We start from the raw sequence: 21,317 nt of genomic DNA on the forward strand, positions 1-21,317 counted from the left end.
CAGGAAGCACGTTTCTGGAGTTGAGGAAAGAGAATGGGATCAGGGCCCAGGTCTCTCTGCCTTAGACGAACGCAGAGCCCTGTGCGCGAGGAAGGACACTTCTTCCTGAGACAGAAAGCCAGTGACGACACCAGGGTTAATGCAGGAACTTATGACGGCACGCAGGACGGGAGTTGACAATCTCTATTTTCTCCACAAAATAGAATATAAGGTCATCCTCTGAGGGTGAAGGGGATAAAATCCTGGGGTTGGGGAGACCGGAAAGGTTTGGAATGGCTACTGAAGGACCGGGGCTAGGGCAGCCCAGGTCACTAGAAGGGAGGGGCACCCTTCACCCACCCTGCTGTGGCACCACCCATCAGGTGAGGGGAGCTCAGCAGCAACATGAGGCAACCTGAGAGGAAAACAAACCAGGGGAGCAGCTGCTGGGCCCCAGGGCTGGGCCTATAAAGCTGACGCAGGTGCAGCTAAGCAAAGAACACATTCCAGCTCCTCCAAGTCCTCACTAGGATCATTCCATCACTGCTCACACAAGGCAAACGCACAAAGCACCTCACTGCATGTGGCCACATGGACACACCAACACCTTCCATAGTTTTTTTTTTTTTCTTTTTCTGAGACACAGTCTCAATCTGTTGCCCAGGCTGGAGTGTAGTAGCTCGATCTCAGCTCACTGCAACCTCTGCCTCCCTGGCCTGCCTCAGCCTCCTGAATAGCTGGGATTATAGGTGCATGCCACCTAGCCCAGCTAGTTTTTCTATTTTTAATAGAGATGGGGTTTCGCCATGTTGGCCAGGCTGGTCTTGAACTCCTGGTCTCAAGTGATCTGCCTTTCTCAGACTCCCAAAGTGCTGGGATTACAGGCATGAGCCACTATGCCCAGCCACCTTCCATAGTATAGATCCAAGAAAGGAGGCATGTCAAAAGAATGGCCCAGAGAACCAAAAAGGGATTATAAAAGTACCATAATAAGCACACGTAAAACAAAACTGTCTTGAATGGAAAAAGGGAGTTACAACATGCAATTAATCTAGGAAGAGCTTTAAAAAAATGCTAAGAGGAGATAAGACAACTGTGACACTTAAATAAAGGTTAAAAATGAGAGTTGTTCAAAACTGAAGTTTAAAGGTTAATTACCAGTGCCTTACACGTAATACATTAGTTTTGCTAATGGGACAATATTCAGTTAGGTTCGGTGTGTCAGCCCCATAAGGTGAGTATGTCAGCCATGAGTATAAATTAGTGAAGCTTCCATGAAAAGCAGCTCTTTAACTGACCTTGGTCTCCACACAGAGAAAGCATTCTGCCTACCTGTTTAAGTGCAAAAAATAAAGGAACAAATAATGCCTCCACTAAAAGAGTATCAAGTTTGTTTGTTGTTTATGTAAAGCAAATTTCCAATTGGGATTTGAAAAAAAAGAAAAAAAAAAGTGTCTTACCAGAAAGAAAAGGAAAAACTCCAGATTCTAGTGCTAATTCATGTTCTTGAGTAACCCACAGCCATAAGACAGATCTGCCCAGAAATTCATGGTGCAGGCACTCACCTTTCTTTGCTGAGTGTGGGAGTCCCGGGGATTGGGATCTAAAGTCAGAAGCCTGAGGCCTTTCTTCACCTTGGCTACTCACTAGTTTTTAAGGAGTTCTGAAGTTTTGTGAAAAGTCTTTTATGATTAGTTTGGCGTGGTCGTGCACACCTGTAATCCCAGCTATTCGGGAGGCTGAGGCAGGAGAATCACTTGAACTGGAGAGGCAGAGGTTGCAGCGAGCCGACATCATGCCACTGCACTCCAGCCTAGGCAACAGAGCAAGCCTCCATCTCAAAAAATATATATATATTTTAAGAAAACTGAGATAATGGCATCTAGCAGGTAGAAGTCAGAGATGCTGCTCAATGTCCTACAATATACAGGGCACCCGGTCACCCCCTCCACCACCAACAATAAAGAATGACTTGACTCAAATGCCAGTATTGCAGCTCTTGAGAAACTCTGCTCTAAGCTCAAAAAAATCAGAGAATTCTAGAATGGTGAGAAAAAAGGAAGTCCTGCATCTCTTACTTCCTTAATTTGATGACCTTGTTCCAGTTTCTTAATGCCTCTGCGTCTGTTTTCTCAATAATGTAAAATTATGATAATTATATCACAGGGTCTTCTGAGGATTAAGTTAAAACACTGAGTATGTTTATTTCAAGTAGTCGGGTGAAGTACTAGCCAAACACCAGTTGACAACAGCCAAATACAAAAAAAGTTGTGCATCCTTACACAGAAAGGAAGATCTCTCTGTAGGGAAGGATGAGGTGTGTAGGGTGAGAGGCAAAGGTGTAAGTGAGGGGGAAGGGGTGGTGAAGGGAGTTGAGTCTTATGCCTCAAGGCCAACTGGATTCCAGGTTTGTTAGAGACACTGGTGGGTCTTGCAGAGGCGTTTGAACAAGAGCAACTCCATCTCGAATAGGAGCTGGGTAAACTGAGGCTGAGACCTACTGGGCTGCATTCCCAGACAGTTAAAGGATTGTAAGTCACAGGATTGGGATAGGAGGTCAGCACAAGGTACAGGTCATAAAGACCTTGCTGATAAAACAGCTTGCAGTAAAGAAGCCGGCCAAAACCCACCAAAACCAGGATGGCAATGAGAATGAACCCTGTTTGTCCTCATTGCTACACTCCCATTAGCGCCATGACAGTATACAAATGCCATGGCAACATCAAGAAGTTACCCTATATGGTCTAAAAAGGGGAGGTATGAATCACCCACCCCTTGTTTAGCATACAATCAAGAAATAACCATAAAAATGAGCAACCAGCAGCCCTCGGGGCTCTGTCTATGGAGTAATCATTCTTTTATTCCTTCACTTTCTTAAACTTGCTTTCACTTTACAGACTCGCCCTGAATTCTTTCTTGCAGGAGATCCAAGAACCCCGTCTCTTGGGGTCTGGATCAGGACCCTTTCCTGTAACAGGTCTAACCCCTTACAGACTCTCCCCACCTAAACTCAAACTGGAGCTGACCCTCACACACAGCAGTCCTTAAATGAGATGTGTGAAAGTTTCCAGAACTTTCACACATCTCCTTGCCAGGCCCGCAGTCAAGGACTCTCCTATCCCCTTGCCCTGAGACCCAATCCTAAAGACCATCTGTGGGGTTGGAACTAGAGGTTCCACCTCAGCAGTGCCCACCTCCTTCAACACCCAAACCCACAGTCTAACCCTGATGCCGGAAGCCTTCCCCACTCAACAGTAGGCATCGCGTGGAGTGCAAGAAGCCAGACATGATGGACAGCTTCCTGTCTAAATCCCCTCATATGAACCTGACGGGCACAATGAACCTGCAGGGTTAAACTCCGGACGCTGGCCACCCTCAGGGTGGAGATGACAGGACAGGACAGGACAGGGGCCATGGGGCTTCCGGGGGGCTCATGTTCCTTGACTTGGGGGCAGTTACAAGGGTATAGTGGGTCTTGTTGAAGGACAAAAGTTCAGTAAGTTCGTCCTGACAGGCCAAAGAAACCCAGAGCCGTCTTTCGACTGACTACAGCCTGCAATGGGGGCCAAGGCCACTCCCTGCCTCTATTGCTCCATTTCTGAGTTGGTCTCACTTCCCACTCCACCAACGGCACGCTGGGGAGGGGAGGGGCTATGCAAAAGAGGGCGGGGAGCGTGGGGTGGGGCCGCTCCTTGGAACGGAAGCGCTCGGCCTCGAGGCCCTTCCGGTGCGGGAGAAACTACTACTCCCATAATGCCCCGCGGTCCCGCGAGCAGCCAGTCTCGTCGCGAGAAGCAGCGGGCGGGGGCGTCTGAGCCGACAAACGGAAGTGTAGGTTACGGTCTGAGACATAACCGCCAAGCTGGGCGTCGGGGAGATGGCCGAGACTGACCCCAAGACCGTGCAGGACCTCACCTCGGTGGTAAGGGACGGCTGTGAGGGCCCGAGGCCGCGGCCTTCTCGGGCGGCGCCGGGCTAGGCCCTGCTGGACAGAGGCGCGCCCACCGCGATCGCGCGTGGCGTCTGCCGAGGCCGCGTCTCTGGCCGAGGCTCCCGGCCACCTTGACCCCCTGGGCGCTCGGTGCGGACCCGTCTCCCCGCGGGCGCTCCCAAGCCCGACCCCCTCCGGTAGCCCCATTCACCTGTGGCGAACGCCCCCCGGGCCCCTCCTGCCTCCCTCTGACACCCTCCCCGCCCTTCGACTCCTTACACACCCCCGGGTGCCCCAACCCGGCAGAAACAGCCTAAAGACCCTGAACTTTGAGTCGCAGCGGCCTCCCCAGCCCACCAGTCTAATTAGACAGGTGGGAAAACGGAAGCCCCGAGAAGGAAGATCCTTGCTGAAGGCGGCACAGCTGCCCAGAGGCAGAAATGGGGCTGGAACCCGAGACCGGAGCTCACGTCCTGATCCCAGGAAGGTGTCTCAGGATCAGTGTGGACCGTGTTTGTTTGTTTCGGTTTTTCTTAGGTGCAGACACTCCTGCAGCAGATGCAAGATAAATTTCAGACCATGTCTGACCAGATCATTGGGAGAAATATCCTTTTTATCTGTAGTGGGCCTCCTGTGGGCCTTTGGAGTCTCTTTGCCGGGCAGCGGTGGGGATAAATGAGTAGTTTTCAGGCCAGCTTCAGCCAGTCACTTACAGAATTTGAGCTTGGATTGTACTGTGTTTCCAAGAAGGACTGCGCCGAGAGCTCGGGGTACAGCTGAGCTAGACAGATCCCTGGCTCAAGGAGCGTACATCTACCAATCCTAATAGCTGGTGTGGTTGACCATGGACTGTGAACTAAGCGCTTTTGTGTGTGTCTTTCTTTTGATACTCAGCATGACCTTATGAGTGGGTTTAGTGTTACCATCTTTAGCAAATGCATAAATTGAGGTTTAGGGGTTCCATCACTAGTAAGGGTCAGGGCCGGAAACCGATGCTGGGTAGCCATGCCCCAGAGGCCTATACTCTTACCCACCAGCCTGTAACAGTGTCTAAAGGAAATTGGAAGACCGGTTTCCCTAAAATCGTTGTGTTTAAGGCCGTAGTCTACAGGGACGGAAGGAAAGGGCTCAATGAGGAGATGTTGGCACGCGTTGTCTTTAACTTCACCACTTGATGATATGAGTAGTCGCATTGATGATCTGGAGAAGAACATCGCAGACCTCATGACACAGGCTGGGGTGGAAGAACTGGAAGGTGAAAACAAGATACCTGCCACACAAAAGAGTTGAAGGTGAGGAAGGGGGCAATTTTTTTTTTCGTTTCTTTTTTTCTTTTCTTTTTTTTTTTTTTTTTTTTAACACGGAGTTTTGCTCTTGTTGCCCAGGCTGGAGTGCAATGGCACAATCTAGGCTCACCACAACCTTTGTCTCCTGGGTTCAAGGGATTCTCCTGCCTCAGCCTCCCGAGTAGCTGGGATTACAGGCTTGCGCCACGACGCCCAGCTAATTTTGTATTCTTAGTAGAGATGGGGTTTCTCCATGTTGGTCAGGCTGGTCTCGAATTCTGACCTCAAGTGATCCGCCCACCTCAGCCTCTCGAAGTACTGGGATTACAGGTGTGAGCCACCGTGCCCGGCCTTTTTTTTTTTTTTTTTTTTCCCTTAAAAGAATAGAACCTGTAAGTATAATTTTGATGTAGTCAGACATTCTGTAGATCAGTTCCCAGCCATGATCCCAGCAAACATCCCTGTATTCTTTACCCGCTGTGGACTTCATGTTTTGGAATTTTTCATGCCAAACTCATTCTTTACACCGAATTTATTTTCCCAGTTTTTATTAATTAGACTTCTGTCACTGTTAGTTAAGACAACTGGCTAACATTAGATAACCACTGAGTTTTTATCATTCCAGCTAATAAAGGGGTTTTTGTTGGCCTATAAAGCCTGTCACTGGAAGATTTTCCATTGCTTTTCTTGGGAGGCGGGGGGCGGTGGAGGGGATCGCTGATAAGTCGCCCACATTACCACCTTCTTAAATGGCTTAAATTCTGGAGACTTGCTTGGTAACTTGACATAGGTAAACTAGATTGTGGCCACATTAAGCTTTTACTCTGGAGTTCATTTAAATTTCCACTGAATAGTTTCAGATGTCAGAGGAAAGCCCGTTAAAACTACCCAACAGCAAGATAGGTAAATGTACACTATCACTCAGCACTGAGTGCACAGTCCTTTTCCTCTGTATATGTGAAAAATAAGTTTTAAACTCCCTTTTCTCATGTTTCATTTATAACGTTTTAATTCTCTATAAAAATGAATGTTACCCAGGGAGGCAGAGGTTGCAGTTGAGATCGCGCCACTGCACTCCAGCCTGGGCGACAGAGTGAGACTCGTCTCAAAAAAAAAAAAAACGGTTGCTGGCACCTGGTGGCTCATGCCTGTAATCCCAGCACTTTGGGAGGCAAAGGCGCGCAGATCACTTGATGTGAGGAGCTCGAGACCAGCCTGGCCAACATGGTGAAACCCTGTCTCTACAAAAATGGGCGTGGTGGTGCACGCCTGTAATCCCAGCTACTCGGCAGGCTGAGACAGGAGAATCCTTTGAACTCAGGAGGCAGAGTTTGCAGTGAGCCATGATCATGCTACTGCACTCCAGCCTGGGTGATAGAGCAAGACTCTGTCTCAAAAAAAAATAATAAAATAAATCAAAATCCTGAGTATTTTTAGATAGGTAGTGTACCAAGCAGAATATACAGTAAAAGATGCCTAGTTTCCTATTTTCTGGGCTTGCTCTGGACCACATTTTAAGTTACTGCGAAATACAGATTTGGGATGTTGAAGACAGACTCTTAACTTTGCTTTTATCTTTACAATAGGTAGGGTTTATTCACTATGTGAGTACATCACATAACTGCTTTCTATGGGTGATGTCATCATTATTCTTATCCAGAGATAATTTGGAAAAATGTCCTACCAGTCTTCGATGCATCTGTGGGTCTCTTTTTATGTTATGTGGCAGCCAAAACTCCCATCAACCGACTGAGAATCTTGCCACAAGAATTTCAGGATTGTAGACTGGCTAGTGATGGGGGTCATTCAAAGAAAAGAATGGGAGTAGGAAACTGACTCCAAAATTTTAAAAAATATTTCCAGTTAAATCTATTTTTGCTAAAATATTGTCCAAAGAAAATAAGTTTAACTCAATAGGAGAGTGTAAAGGGATTTTTAGTTGATAGTTCTGTATGTCATTTTTACTTGCACTCATACAATGAAAAACATGTTGATGATTTTTCCTTCTTCAACAGGTTGCTAATAATTTATACTGGAATCTGGAACACCATGTTTCCAAGCCAAGAGAAGATCGAATGGCTTTTTACAGCTAACTACTATGTGTAGACAGGTTTTATATTATAAAGTATGCATTCTTATCACATACTATATAGTTAGTTTGTAGAGTGATTTAACCCCCAGTTTCTTGAACATAGTATCTTCACATCTTGGACCTTGGTCAGTTGTGCTATTCATCATTAAACACTAAAACTTTGGCGGTTCCTGCATAACATTGTCAAATCTTTTAGTGTATTTCTGTGAAGTCGTATTTTTTTTCTTGTCATTCCTTTTGTAGTAGTTGCTGTTTGGATAAAAGTTGCTGTGTGATTTTTTTATTACACAAGTAGTAAATCCTTCGATTATAGTCTTGGTGAAGTAAGATGTTTGTAGACTTTAGAGTTCTTTAATTCTCAGCACAAAGTGACTGTTGAGCTAACACCAAATAGTGTGTTGGCAATACTTTTCGAATGGCTAAAAACACCTAAAAATTGTTTATTCAGAAATATCTGTCACTGCTCTGTTGCCAAAACTCAGAATAGAACTTAGACTTATGTCTGAGTCCCTGAGGTCATATGCTAAAGTCAATGAAAAGTAACCACTGCCACTTTCTTGTGTTAGAACTTTTACAGTACAGAAAATGACAATAGCCTTCTGTAATGAGGCATTTGTTAGAGTTTTGCATGAGATTCTAATACTTCAGCAGGACCCTACATGGTTCATCTACAATGGTTACCATAAAAAATCTGGCAGGATTTTAAAATTCAATCACTCCATCTTTCCTTTGAGCTACTGACTGGAAAAGAAAGAGAAGGAAAAGAGACCATGTTAAGCCCATGCCAGCTGCTTGGCTAGAATATGATCAGTGGTGTGTGGTAGACTCAAGTTTTTAAGAAATACTATTTTACTTAAACTGTTTCTTATCTAAATTCTTGCAGAGTGACAATATTATTGATTATAGAAGACAGGGACAATACCTTTTAACTCTTGCCACTCAAAAATGCAGTGCCAGGAGTGCTAAACCGAGAAGCCAATATTGATGACATGGAAGGTGATCCATGATTGTCACCACAAAGTGCTTTTACACAAAAACTTGAAAAATTGAAAAACATGATGTTTTTTAAGTTTCTCGTATCACCAGTCTTGGTGTTTATATTGCAAATCTATCATAGTAAGAAATAATTTGTCCTGTATACAAGTTACATGGGGAACATAAAGGAGTCAGATCCTTCTGTAATAAAATGAATTCACCACTCTGGTTACTCAACTGCAGAACCTCCTTTGATCAGGCCAGTTGTGATGCAGGCTGGAGCCCCTGAATGCCCCGCACACACTGCAGGCATTGACCAGACCAGCTGAAACCTGCGTCCCTGCTGATGTTCTCAAGCCTCCTAAGTGGCAAATGGAAATGATATGGCCGGTTGCAGTTGTAGGAGAGTTGTGACTTAGGCAGGAGTCGACCTCCTCAAATAATGGAACGATTTCAAAGGCAGGCTGCCCTGACCAAAAATATCTGCCATGAATAAAGGTGCCTGAAATCCTGCTATGAAGCTTCCTTTGTGTCAAAAATCTGTTTGGTTTTCAGATTGAAATGCAGAAATCACATTAGAGTATCAACTAAAACCTCTGGATGGATTAAGTACAAGTAGCCCAAGGCAAAGCAGGAGGGGCGTGTTGGGGGAGGTTGCCTGCTGGAAGGGGAAGCTGAGGAGCGGGAGGAGGGCTCGCGAGGACTCGCGTTGCAGGAGAATTGTCTCAGGTACGTTCCCAGAACACTTGCCCCTAGAGATGCTGCAGGAAAAACGGGTTATGGTCACTTGGGTTTAGACGACATGCTGTGAACCTCATGAAGAAATTAGTGTATTAAAGGCTCGGAAAGTAGAGCAGAGAACTCATCTTTAAACCTGCTCGCCTGCTGGATTTCAAGTTCTCCTGCTATTGCCCAGGCTGTAGTGCAGTGGCATAATCATAGGTCACTCGGAACCTTAAGCTCCCAGGCTCAGGCAGTCCTCCTGCCTCAGCCTCCCAAGTAGCTAGTATTACAGGTTCATGCCACCACCCCTGGGTTTTGCTGTGTTGCCCAGGCTGGTCTAGAACTCCCAGGCTCAAGCAGTCCTGCCTCAGCCTCCCAAAGTGCTGGGATTACAGGCTTGAGCCACCATGCCTGGCCAAGGGTCTTTTTTATACTGTATGAAGTACTCTTTCTCCAACTCTTCTTGTTCATTTACCAGCCAGTGAAGATTCTCTTGAGGGCTGACAAATACAGATGAGTATGGGGGCCCTTGCACCAAGGAAAACAGCCTTACATTTAAGTGCCCTGTCTCCCAAACCCCAAGGCCCCACAGCTTCTTCGTTTGGCCCCTAGTTCATCCTGCTGTCCTTTGAGCCACAGGATTTTTAAATATTTTAATCTTATTTTCATAGCAATTTTTTGTTTCATTACCAGTAAAGTGCAGTCATTGTTTGACCCTGTCAGGACTAGCATACAATATTTCAGGTAACTAAGAGTTAATTTGCCCCAGTGAGTCCTTGGAATTTTAACCCCCACTTAGAGCACTGTTGCTATGGGAACAGAGTCCTCCAAACAATGAAAAGTGAACTTTTTCAACATGCTGATTGTAAATGGAAGCCTTCCCAAACAGATACTGTGTTCCTCTTTTCTTTGGATTTTGCAGATTATATATTTTGATTAGAATAAAATGGAGGCATTTGCAGCATGTGTTGTCATATCTAGCCCTGAAAGTTGACTGGCTACAGTTACCGATTGTTCACAGCTAGCACCATTGAAAGCATTGACTATAAACCGCTGTACTGCGCTAAGCATTTTGTTTGCACTATTTGGCTTAATCCTCATGACCACACTGAGAGGTTTTCATTTGATGAGTCCCATTGAAGGAAAAGGAACCCGAGACTGGGAGTCAGGGGCCGGAGGTCACAGCTGGCAGTGATGACCCTGGAATGTCCTCACAGCTGCACGCCTGCACCGCTCACCAACACAGCTGATCATCTGCCTCTTCATGTGAGCCGAGCTCCAAATCTCATCTGTCCAGGCTGTCTGGAAATCATCAGCCCCACTCGCTGGGTCTCGAAATTTAGTTTCAAAAGGCTGATGTAGTGTTTTCAATTAAACATGACCTAAAATTAAGTAATAAACACACTGGATGTGAGTTTTTATTTGCAATTTAAACTATTCAGAGCTGGTAGAAAATGTGTGCTCCTGGATCAGTGCCTTTTTCTCCTAAATCAGTTGAGAACAACGACAGAAACTAAGTTCCTCGAACATCTGCCCAGAGCACAACCGCGGGGAGTACGAACCGCAGGGTTTCACATTGGTTTTCCATGCCTGTACCCGTCCCGTCTCCCACAAAAATTATTGCTTGAGGCCCAACCCGGGGGAGAAAAAGACACCCCCCCAACTCCAGGACCTATTAGCTTACCATCCTATTGGAGCACGCTTTTTGTTGTTGTTTTACAGCAACGAAGACTTTAAAATGCACTCCTGAAGCCATCACCTGGAATCTGAATCTTGCATTAATTTTAAGTGTCTGATTTTAGCTGCAGCCAGTTGAGAACTTTCCAATGAGTGAAAATGAGGGAGGGGAGACATTAGTCACTGCCCAAAAGCAAAACCAGAGGAATTGTGATTGAACATTGCACTTATCAACCCCACAAATTAATATGAAAATAGGAAAAGAGTTTGTTATTTTAAAAAAGAAAAAAGGGCCAGCCTGGGCAATATAGTGAGACTCCATCTCTACAAAAAAATAGAAAAATTAGCCCTGAGTGTGGTGGCACACGCCTGTGCTCCCAGCCACTCAGGGGGCTGAGGTGGGAGGATCACTTGAGCCCAGGAAGTCGAGGCTGCAGTGAGCTGTGATCGGACCACTCCACTCCAGCTGGGTTGACAGAACAAGACCCTGTCTCAAAAAAAAAAGAGAGGGGGGATCCTAAGGCTTGGTCTTCACCCCTGAGGCTCTCACTAAGAGGTGCCTGGAAGCTCCTCAGACCCCTGCCTAGGGTTCAAGTGACCCTAAAAGCTGTACAGCATCAGCCTCTGTGGGATCCCCGACACTGATGAAATGTAATGTGTGGCTGTCTCCTCAACAGAGCTCCATTTTACCAAAGCTTATGTAGACACCACATACATGAACTATCATGTAGATGCTACCCTGCCTCATAAGAACAGGCTTGACTGTCCTGCTTCACAATAATAATCTTCACGATAATGATCTAATAATGGTCAAATTCTGTGTCCCTACCGTAGAAAACAGAATTTGACCATTTAGTCACATTGGTCTTGCAAAATGTCCACCTTTCAAAAGAGAACAGTATTGCTTCCCAATAATTAAGAATAGTCTGGATTCAGGATCCAGCAGCTTAGAAGCATTGAGCTGCCAATAGCAGAAATCAGCCCTTTTAATAATGGTGGGATGTATTATTTCACATGGCAAGAAGTCCCAAGGGAGGGCAGCTCTGGGGCTAGTAAATTCTGCACCTCAGTAAAACTAAGAGCAAGATCGGGCTGGGCGCGGTGGCTCACGCCTGTAATCCCAACACTTTGGGAGGCCGAGGTGGGTGGATCACCTGAGGTCAGGAGTTCTAGACCAGCCTGGCCAACATGGCGAAACCCTATCTCTACTAAAAATACAAAAATTAGCTGGGCGTGGTGGTGGGCACTTGTAATCCCAGCTACTCCGGAGGCTGAGGCAGGAGAATCACTTGAACTCAAGAGGCAGAAGTTGCAGTGAGCCAAGATCGTGCCATTGCACTCCAGCCTGGGTAACAGAGCGAGATTCCATCTCAAAAAATAATAAAATAATAAAAATAAAAAATAAAAAGACAGGCCGGGCGTGGTGGCTTAAGCCTGTAATCCCAGCACTTTGGGAGGCCGAGACGGGCAGATCACGAGGTCAGGAGATCGAGACCATCCTGGCTAACACGGTGAAACCCCGTCTCTACTAAAAAATACAAAAAACTAGCCGGGCGAGGTGGCGGGCGCCTGTAGTGCCAGCTACTCGGGAGGCTGAGGCAGGAGAATGGCGTGAACCCGGGAGGCGGAGCTTGCAGTGAGCCGAGATCGCGCCACTGCACTCCAGCCTGGGTGACAGAGCCAGACTCCGTCTCAAATAAATAAATAAATAAATAAATAAATAAATAAATAAATAAAAATAAAAAGACCAAACCCCAGATTTGTCCCACCTGGGTGCATCCAGCCAGAGAATGCCTTTCTCCTTTCCTTTTGTCTCTCAAGAGTGAAGAAAATGTTTCTTTGAAGGTGTTTCCACCCCACTGCCTGTGCCTAAAATGATCCTGGCAAACAGGACCTGCATGATAGGTTGAGCAGTGTGGTTATTGTTTTTTTGTTATCACTACTCAGGTTGGGGGTGCTACTGGCACCGAGAGGGTAGAAACCAGAGACGCTGCTTTCACACCCATGCATAGGACAACCCTCACCCTAAAGAATGGCACAGTCCCAAGTGTCAACAGTGGTAAGATTGAGGAATCCCAGCTTAACTCACTCATGAGACCACCTGAGCCTGGTGTAATGGTTCTGCTGTCAGTTTCTGGACCCTCAGAGGTAGAGACATACAAGAACAAAACCAGGGTTCCGTCAGAAAGGAAATCAGAATGGTTACTGGGTGGATAACCTACAGTGTTTGCTACAGACCTTCCAGATGTAGCTTCTAGATTATAAACACTGGTAACACTGGAGGTGGTTAAATCGGAATTAGCTGGCTGCCAACCTTGGTGGCACATTAGAATCACCTGGGGAGCAGTTCAAAGGCCCAAGACTGGGCAGCACCACAGAACCCTCACATCAGAATCTCCGTGGGTGGGCCCAGACAGCAGCGTTCATTTTAGACGCTAGTGTGCAGTCAAAGTCGAGAACTTCATTCAAGAAGGCTTGTCTACTGCAGACCGTTCGATGATGTAGTTCACCAAGTTCCATGGGATTCTTCCACGCCTGTGTCAACCCAGCTGACACCTCCAACTTGGACAATCAGGGCTTTGGCCCCTGTTACCTGGCATTCAACTCAATCCATGTGTCATGCGTGCCTCAACAATTTGATTGTGTCCCAACTGTTTGAAAATAAGGATTTCTGATCCCTCGGTAACCCGATTCAGCTTCAGATCCGCCTGACATTTTCCCTGCCTGTCCTGTGCCAGGTACGGCACTAGGTGCTTTCACCTGTATCATCTCATTCACTCCTCAGAGACGCTCGAAAGTTGTTGACATGATCAAAAGGTTTTCCAGCTGGAATTCATCTCCCTCTAATCAACCTTCAAAACCTCCATTTGTAAACCATTGCTGTAGTTTTATTATCTCTTACCTTGGTCTTTACAAGCTGCTGTCAAAAACCCAGTGTTTCCAGAAAGAAACTTTAAATATTACATATCTTAAAGATCTTTTATGCAGAATATCCAGTTAATTTTGATGGGCTATGGATAATCATCAGAAGAGCCATTTCTGGAAATGTAAATAATATGGCTGTTTCTTTTAACAGTGCGTTCTCCTGAAAATGTAAGACCATTTGACTGATTCTGCTCCAGAATCTTATTGAGGCAAAGGACTGGACCAAATTCTTCATGGAACAGAAGCCCAGGACTGGTAAGTCCAGGAAATGCTGCAAAACAATGTCCTCAAAAGAAATCAGCCTTTCCTGGCCAGGCGCAGTGGTTCACGCCTGTAATCCCAGCACTTTGGGAGGCTGAGGCGGGCAGATCACGAGGTCAGGAGATTGAGACCATCCTGGCTAACACCGTGAAACCCCATCTCTACTAAAAATACAAAAAATTAGCCGGGCGCGGTGGTAGGCTCATGTAGTCCCAGCTACTCAGGAGGCTGAGGCAGGAAAAATCATTTGAACCCGGGAGGCAGAGCTTGCAGTGAGCTGAGATTGCGCCACTGCACTCCAGCCTGGGTGACAGACGGAGACTCCATCTCAAAAAAAAAAAAAAAAAAGAAAGAAAAAAGAAATCAGCCTTTCCCTTTGATAGGTACCTCTCCTGTTAGCCAGGCTCGGGTGCGCCTCAATTAGGACCTGTGTTCACTGGGGCCATAATTAAGAATCTTAAAGGGAAAGAATCTTTTGAAAGCCATCTGTCAAGAGTATGCAGTCTTGCTTATAGAATTTTACAGAGGTTCATGGTTACTGTGGGTCGGTACTGGGTCTGTAAGCCCTCATCTCCGGGGCTGAACTTCCTATCAGAATCCTTGTCTGGAAGGTTGATTGTATCAGATGCACATGTTGCCAGCATCCTCAGAAGGAGACACCAGGAAGATTCTTTTCCTGGGCCACTCCCATTTTCTCAAGCTTTGACAAGTCTTGACAGTGATCTGTGATCCGACTTTGTCTTCCCCATCGTGAAAAGCAGAACCCATAGAGACTCTCTGGCACAAAATCTCTGGAATCACCAACCCGGAAATTGTTCCCTACCATCAACTCTGCCAGAAATTTCTTGGATTTATTCAAGCTGACTTGTATTCCAGAACAATTGTGGACAAGATTTGCTAGTAATGCTTCCAACAAGTTACTGTTTAGCAAGTTCAGAACTTAAAGAATCCCTGTTATCCTAACACTGACTAATAAACTGGTGAGAATTCTTTGAAACACCCGTAACGAAATGGATGTATTAATTTGCTCTTATGCTGAATTAAACACCTTTGAGATGTTAAGCTCTTTCTTGCTTGGGAACCAACCTGATGTTCTCTTCTGGACTCTTCATAAGCCCTTCGGCAGACGACCCTGTATCTGGTCTTGGTTCTGAAAGGTTTGCAGCAGCCCCTGAATCACTGAAGTTCTGACAGTATTCATTCTTCTGCTCTCTTCTGATACTTGTTTTCCATAATCGGTCAGAGAATGATGGATTTTTTTTTTTTTTTTTTTTTTTTTTTTGCCTCGGATTTCAACAAAACATACATGGAAGAATATTTTCTTCCTTGGAGACATTTCCCATAGGGCAGTGGTTCTTAAAATGCGGTCCTGAACCGGCAACATCAGAATCCCCTGGGAACTTGTTGGAAATGCAGATCCCCAGGCCCTACCTAGCCCTACTCAATTAGAGACCCTGGGAGGGAGGTCCAGCAGCCTGTGTTTTTACACATCCTCCAGGTGACTCTGAGAGTGAGAGAGCCAGGGCCTTAGGGCATCAACCAGCACCTGAGGGCATCAACCAGGGCCTTGGGGCAAGGGTGTTGGGTTGCCCAGTATCCTTTAGTCTAATGGCTTTAGGGTCAAAGATGTCTAAACCAAAAAGCCTCACGTGGCACTGATTAACATGCAGGTCCCCAGGCCCCCTTTCTGTAGATCCTGATTGAGAATATCTGGAACAGGGGCTGGAGATTCATATTTTTAATAAATTCCCTCATGTATTATTTTTGTATATCATTTCCCATGCACAAAAGCACTGCGTAGAGAAATGAGAGTGTGGGCGAAGCTCCCATGCTGGGAGTCTCAGGCCTGGGCTAGTCCTAAAATAATTGAAAAGGAATTGATTCTTAATTACCAGAACATCCACGCTCTCGGACCAAGTGTGACCTCTTCCGCCTTCTGAACTGAGGAGTCCACTCCTAAGCCCGACGAACTGAGCATGAAGAGCCCTCACGCCATGAAGACTTGAATCACTTTAAATCAATTTGCCTCTGATTAAAATGTACTTCAGTAAAAAATCATTTCAACTCTTAAGCCACAAAAGGATATCCAATCATTGAAAGCTTCCTGAGTGTTTCGGTTGATTAAAAAGGTTTTAAAGAGCATAGTAAATATTTTACCAGAAGGATAAGTTATTCAATACAGAGATTATTTATTAAAAACTAGTAATTTATTAGTTCATTTATCTTTATTTTCGTGTAAGTGCATTCTTTTAATCTAGGCACACTCTTTTCTATTCCCTCAGCAGGTTAAGCCGCCACTTGACAATTCTGTAATACATAAATGTATTTAAATAGAATTTAACTTGTGAAAATAACAAGATTTCACTAATAATGGGAAAGATAGCTGTACAATTACGGTTTAATTTGAACTTTCGGAGAGTTTTAAGCACAGTTTCATGCACTTAACAGGGAATCACATTTGCTCTTTTGAAAAAAGAACAAGATTCTCATGTATCACTTGGGTCATTGATCCTGAAGGAAATAACTAACGCGTAACTTCTTTTTCTTATAGCTGGAAAGGAAAACATGTAATACATTAGCCCAAAATCAAAGTACTGGGTTCAAGTACTTACGATTGCATATTTTTTTCTCTAATAAAAACATTAGAATGTTTTCAGCTTTAAGCAATGACTAAAAATGGTTTAAATCACAAGGATATTGAGGGACCTCATGCATGAGATGCCCAGAGGAGGCTGTGCTGTGGATAGGAGACTTGTCACCCCTTCTGTCCACCCGTGCTGCTGACTGTTCTGTGGGGCTTGTGGCCTTCTTCTCAGGGTGACACAGTATCTCCAAGCACCGCCTCTGTGGGCCACCCCAACGCCCTTGTCCCAAACCTTTCCTCCCTGCCCACCTCAGTTGTGGGTGGAATAGTGTCCCCCGCAAAAGACTGGTTGAAGTCCTAACCCCTGTACCTGTGAATGTGGCCTTATTTGGAAATGGGGAAAACCAGCCTGGGCAACATAGTGAAACTCTCTTGAAAACAAAAGTTGAAGGACGTGTGCTCACCGACCGCTGCCCCGGTAGAAGGAAGGGAGGCCTTGCGATACCGGCTTGCTGCTTCCCTTGTTTAAATCATCCCAACTCGGATACACATTTCACAGGCCCCATCCAAGGCAGGGAGGCAGAGCGGGGGCTTTGGGTCATCCTCTCTTTCTCTTTCCCTTTACCCTCCCTTCTTCTTCTTCTTCTTTCCTCTTCTTCTTCTTCTTCTTCCTCTTCTTCTTCTTCTTCCTTTTCTCTCTCTCTCTCTCTCTCTCTCTCTCTCTCTGTGTATGTGCGTGTCTCTGTCTCTCCCCCAGGAGCACACTTTCCTGTGATCTTCCAACAGACCTGCCCTTCTATCTGTTTGGCCAGGTGCAGGTCACTCGCCCACCTCACAGCCATCACTGGTAAGGGGGTCCCAAATAACCTTGACTGGCTAAGGGCCGGCTGGGGGACAGCCTCATCTTCTCTAAGCCCGGGACATACTTTCAAGAAGGGGAGGGAAGGCACCTAAGAAGCACCAGCTGCCCACCCACCCAAACAGGTCACCCAGGCTGGCCCAGCCCTGGTGACGTCACTGAGTTCCACGGCATGGCCCCTCCACTCACTGGGCTCCAAAATGACCGTGTAGTCATTTTCAGTGAGAAATCAAAGTATGAAGGAGTCCTCTCTGCTGGCCAGTCTGCCCAGGCAGCTGAACTCCACTGAGAAAGCAGCTTGGAGCATGTGCTCCCAAAGCAAGCAGGACACACCTACCTCCCCAGCAGAGACCAGCCACTGCAGGGACCCAGTACCCAGAAGGTGGGAGGCAGAGTACCCGTGGTTGCTCCCCAGCTGTCTTTGCATGAGGTCCCATGGCTGGCCCACCTCCTCCTGGGTGCTTTTTGTCCTTTACTGATAATGTTGATACAGTCAGATCCTAGACTAAGCTGGGCTCCAGGGTCCCGCTGTGTCTCTGAGCTGCCTGCAGAAGACAGGAGCAGAGAGCGAATGGACAGATGCAGTGCTCTGCTGTAAGACAAGACACAGAAGCAACAAGCAAGGAGGACTGTGGGTGTTGACACCAAGGGCAGACGAAGGTCATGCTGGGCCCTGCAGCAGCAACTCTGCAGACCTCTCTGGGGCTCCACTGTCACCCTGTGTGTGACTGTCCTGGGGCTGCCCTAACAAAGCTCCACACACCAGGGGCCTTAAAATGGTAGATCTGTGTCCTCTCACGGTCTGGAGTCCAGACATGCAACATCAAGGGGTGGGCAGGGCTGTGCTCCTTCTGGGGCTCTAGGGAAGGGCCTTCCTTGCCTCTTCCAGGTCCTGGTAGCTCCTAATGGTCCCTGGCGGCTCCTGGTGATTCCCAGCATCCCGTGGCTGGCAGCTGCATTGCTCCCATCTCTGCATTCATCATCACATGGCCTTCCTCCCGCCGCAGGTCTGTGTGTCCTCACGTTCTGGTCTCCTCTCCATGTGTCTGTCCAAGTAAACCTCTTCTTATAAGGACCCGAGTTGTTGGATTAAAGCCCACCCAAATCCGTGATGACCTCATCTCATCTAGTTATATCTGCAAAGACCCTAGTTCCAAATAAGGTCACATTCACAGATCCCAAGGGTGAGGATGTCAACATATCTTTTTGCAAGGGACGCAAGTCAAAGGACAACTCTGTGCCTGTTTGCCCAACCCCCATGCCTGGAACCACCAAGCCACATGTTAGACACAGAGAGAGGCTCCGACTGGCCTCATTCACCCTTGCTCATCAGAGCAGCTGGCTCCCGTCTGTACCTGATCACAGGCACCATCCGTGCTCTCCCTTTATCCTGGTGTGCCTGTCCCCTCCTGGGCTCCCTTTGTGTGTGCATGGGGTTTGCCATTGTCCTGCAAACTCTGAACACCCCTTTTTTCCCCCGTTTTCATGAATTCATTTGGACTATCTCATGCTGCCTGGCTTGGCATCTTATAGCCAGCTTTTCAAAGCAATCATAGCTGGTACACCAAGGGTTGATTTGGTGTGAAGAAATTAAGCTTTTTTTTTTTTCTCATAAGCAAGTAAATTGGGAATTAAATTAGGTCCAAAATTCATCTGAGGCTTCTGAAAACTTGTTTGCAGAAAGTAATTGCTCTGGAACTGGCAACTTTAGTAATCAAAGAGAAGCTAAAGAAAAACAGAAAATTGAAAAAAAAAAAAAAAAAGGAGGAGGGAAATAAATTTGAACCAAGTTCATTTTTTCCAACATTTTATTTTGAAAATGTTTAAACGTTCAACAAAGCTAGAAGAACTTCTATAGTGAACACCTGTGTACCACCTAGAGTCAACTGCTAACATGTGACTCTGCTTGATGTACGGTATCTCTGACTGTGCCACGGCACAGGTCACAAGAGACTGCCAGGAGAGGAAGGTTCCAGGCTCCCCCTGAGATGGGCCAATGTCTCAGAAGCAAACTGTCCTCAAAGAACCTATGTTATCAACATTCAAAGCCCTTCAAGAGGCCAGCATGGCCATCAGATTCCTTGTGGAAATATCCATTTTACCCTGACAGTAACACCAGCAGCCAAAATTTGTTTTAAAAATTATTGCACCAGCTGGGTACAGTGACTCATGCCTGTAATCCCAGCATTTTGGGACGCAGGTGGATCACTTGAGGTCGGGAGTTCAAGACTAGCCTGGCCAACACAGTGAAATCCTGTCTCTACCAAGAAATACAAAAATTAGCCAGGAGTGGTGGTGCGTGCCTGCATAATCCCAGCTACTTGGGAGGCTGAGGTGGGAGAACCACTTGAACCCGGGAGGCGGAGGTTGCAGTGAGCCAAGATCATGCCAGTGCACTCCAGCCTGGGCAACAGAGTGAGACCCTGTCAAAAAAAAAAAAAAAATTGCACATTCCTTTTTGTCCGTTTTTTCTCATGACTAGTGTGGTAAAATTTGGCTACCTACTACTTATCTGTTTATTGAAGTGTGCAATAGGTTTAAATATTCTTGCAACTACTTACATACAATAATAATTGAATAAATAGAATTCTTCCATACTCTGCAGCCTGCGATTCTGAAAATGGTCTAATGGTGTGCACTGGCTTTTCTGGGCTGGCCTGGAAACAGAGTCGTCTTTACAAGTTCTGTACCAGCACAGTGCCTGGCACAAAGCAGATGCCCAGCAAACATTTGATCATTGGATAGATGCATATCCTGGAAAGCTGTGGTCAGACAAAAATAAATAAATAAAAATAAATAAAGGATCCTATAGAGTCAGTATCAAAGGTCTGCAGTTGCACTGATTGGGGGGAAAGATCTCAGGATCTCAGGATGCCATCTTGGCTGAAGGCAAGACTTTGACTCGGGTACCAGTGCCATTTGCTCCTTGAATGCATCTCTCACTCCGGACTGAATATTCAGCTCCCTGCAAATCCGTGTAAGGTGAGTCAGGAACCAAGGGACAGGAAATTTTGTTCAGGTTATTTACATTCCTTATCGCTTGCTTTCAGCTGCAAGTGACCAGTAATCTACCTCAAGGTACTGAAGCAAGGAAGAGCATTTGTTGACACTTGGAAGCAGGAGTTTTGGGGTAAATTCAGACATTGCTGAATCCAGATGCTGAAATTCATCAGGAATGGATGCTGCCAGTCAACTCTACCATCCTGTATGATGCCTTGGTCACCATGGTAAGATGCCCACAAGCAGTTCCAGCTGCATTCAAACCCCTCAGGCACCAACCCCTGGACAACAAGAGCTTCTCTGGGCCAAAGTTCCCACAAATGTCCCAAGGTTGCATCTCATTGGTCTGGTTTGGGGTATATGCCTATCTCTGAGCCAATCACAGAAGCCAGCCGAGAGGAATGGAATAATCTGATTGGCCAGGCCTGGATTGGCACTCTACGCTGAGACTAGGCATGGGATTATCCCACTCATCAAAGAACTGGAATTGAGGATGGGGGAGAAGAGTTACCTAAGTGGGATCAGGTGCTATTTCTAGGCTACGTAAATTTAAGGCTCACCAAGCTCCAAATATTCAGGAAGGTGCACCTAATTTCCAAGTCTTTCCCACTCTCTCTCCCTCTCCAGCCAGCCCCAGGCGGCTTCCCCCATTGCCTGGCAAACTCCGAGCTCCTAGTCTGGCGCAAATATGGATCCCAAAGTTGAGTCTCTTCTTGTTCACGACCCAGTTTAATTCTCAGCGTAAGCCCTCCAGTCAATTCGTTGCTCTAAAAAGTTGGAAAACATTTATTAAACACCCAGGAACTGTGCCAGGCTCTACAAATGGTGCTGTAGTCTACCTACTCATTAGAATCACCTGGAAAACCTTTTCCACACAGCAATGCCAGGGGCCCACCCACAGCATGCTGGGCAACATGCCCAGACCATTAGTATTTTTCCAAAGCCCTCCCTCCCCTGGGTGTCCAGCCAGGGTGAGAATCCCTGCGTTAGGAAATAAGACATAGTATCCTCTAGGTAATGGAGCG

At 46.3% G+C, this 21,317-nt stretch overlaps 1 protein-coding gene across 1 annotated transcript; it reads left to right on the forward strand.

Moving 5' to 3' along the window:
- The first annotated feature begins 3,741 nt into the window (after positions 1 to 3,741).
- On the forward strand, positions 3,742 to 7,466 carry LOC105496759 (heat shock factor binding protein 1). Its single transcript, XM_011767337.2, has 4 exons — positions 3,742 to 3,901; positions 4,448 to 4,514; positions 5,082 to 5,202; positions 7,212 to 7,466. Exons 1-3 carry the CDS (start codon positions 3,857 to 3,859, stop codon positions 5,198 to 5,200), a joined length of 231 nt encoding a protein of 76 aa, XP_011765639.2. The 5' UTR covers positions 3,742 to 3,856; the 3' UTR covers positions 5,201 to 5,202; positions 7,212 to 7,466.
- Positions 7,467 to 21,317: the final 13,851 nt, after the last annotated feature.

This window comes from Macaca nemestrina, chromosome 18 (genome assembly GCF_043159975.1).
Source record: "Macaca nemestrina isolate mMacNem1 chromosome 18, mMacNem.hap1, whole genome shotgun sequence".
Taxonomy (NCBI): Eukaryota; Metazoa; Chordata; class Mammalia; order Primates; family Cercopithecidae; genus Macaca; species Macaca nemestrina.

What these genes read in the sequence shown, in the direction of transcription:
- LOC105496759 (XM_011767337.2), top strand. Translation starts at nt 3,857, where the DNA reads ATGGCCGAGACTGACCCCAAGACCGTGCAGGACCTCACCTCGGTG. An exon ending in TGCAGGACCTCACCTCGGTG is followed by an intron (nt 3,902 to 4,447) that starts GTAAGGGACGGC and finishes GGTTTTTCTTAG; the next exon opens with GTGCAGACACTCCTGCAGCA. An exon ending in TGACCAGATCATTGGGAGAA is followed by an intron (nt 4,515 to 5,081) that starts ATATCCTTTTTA and finishes TAACTTCACCAC; the next exon opens with TTGATGATATGAGTAGTCGC.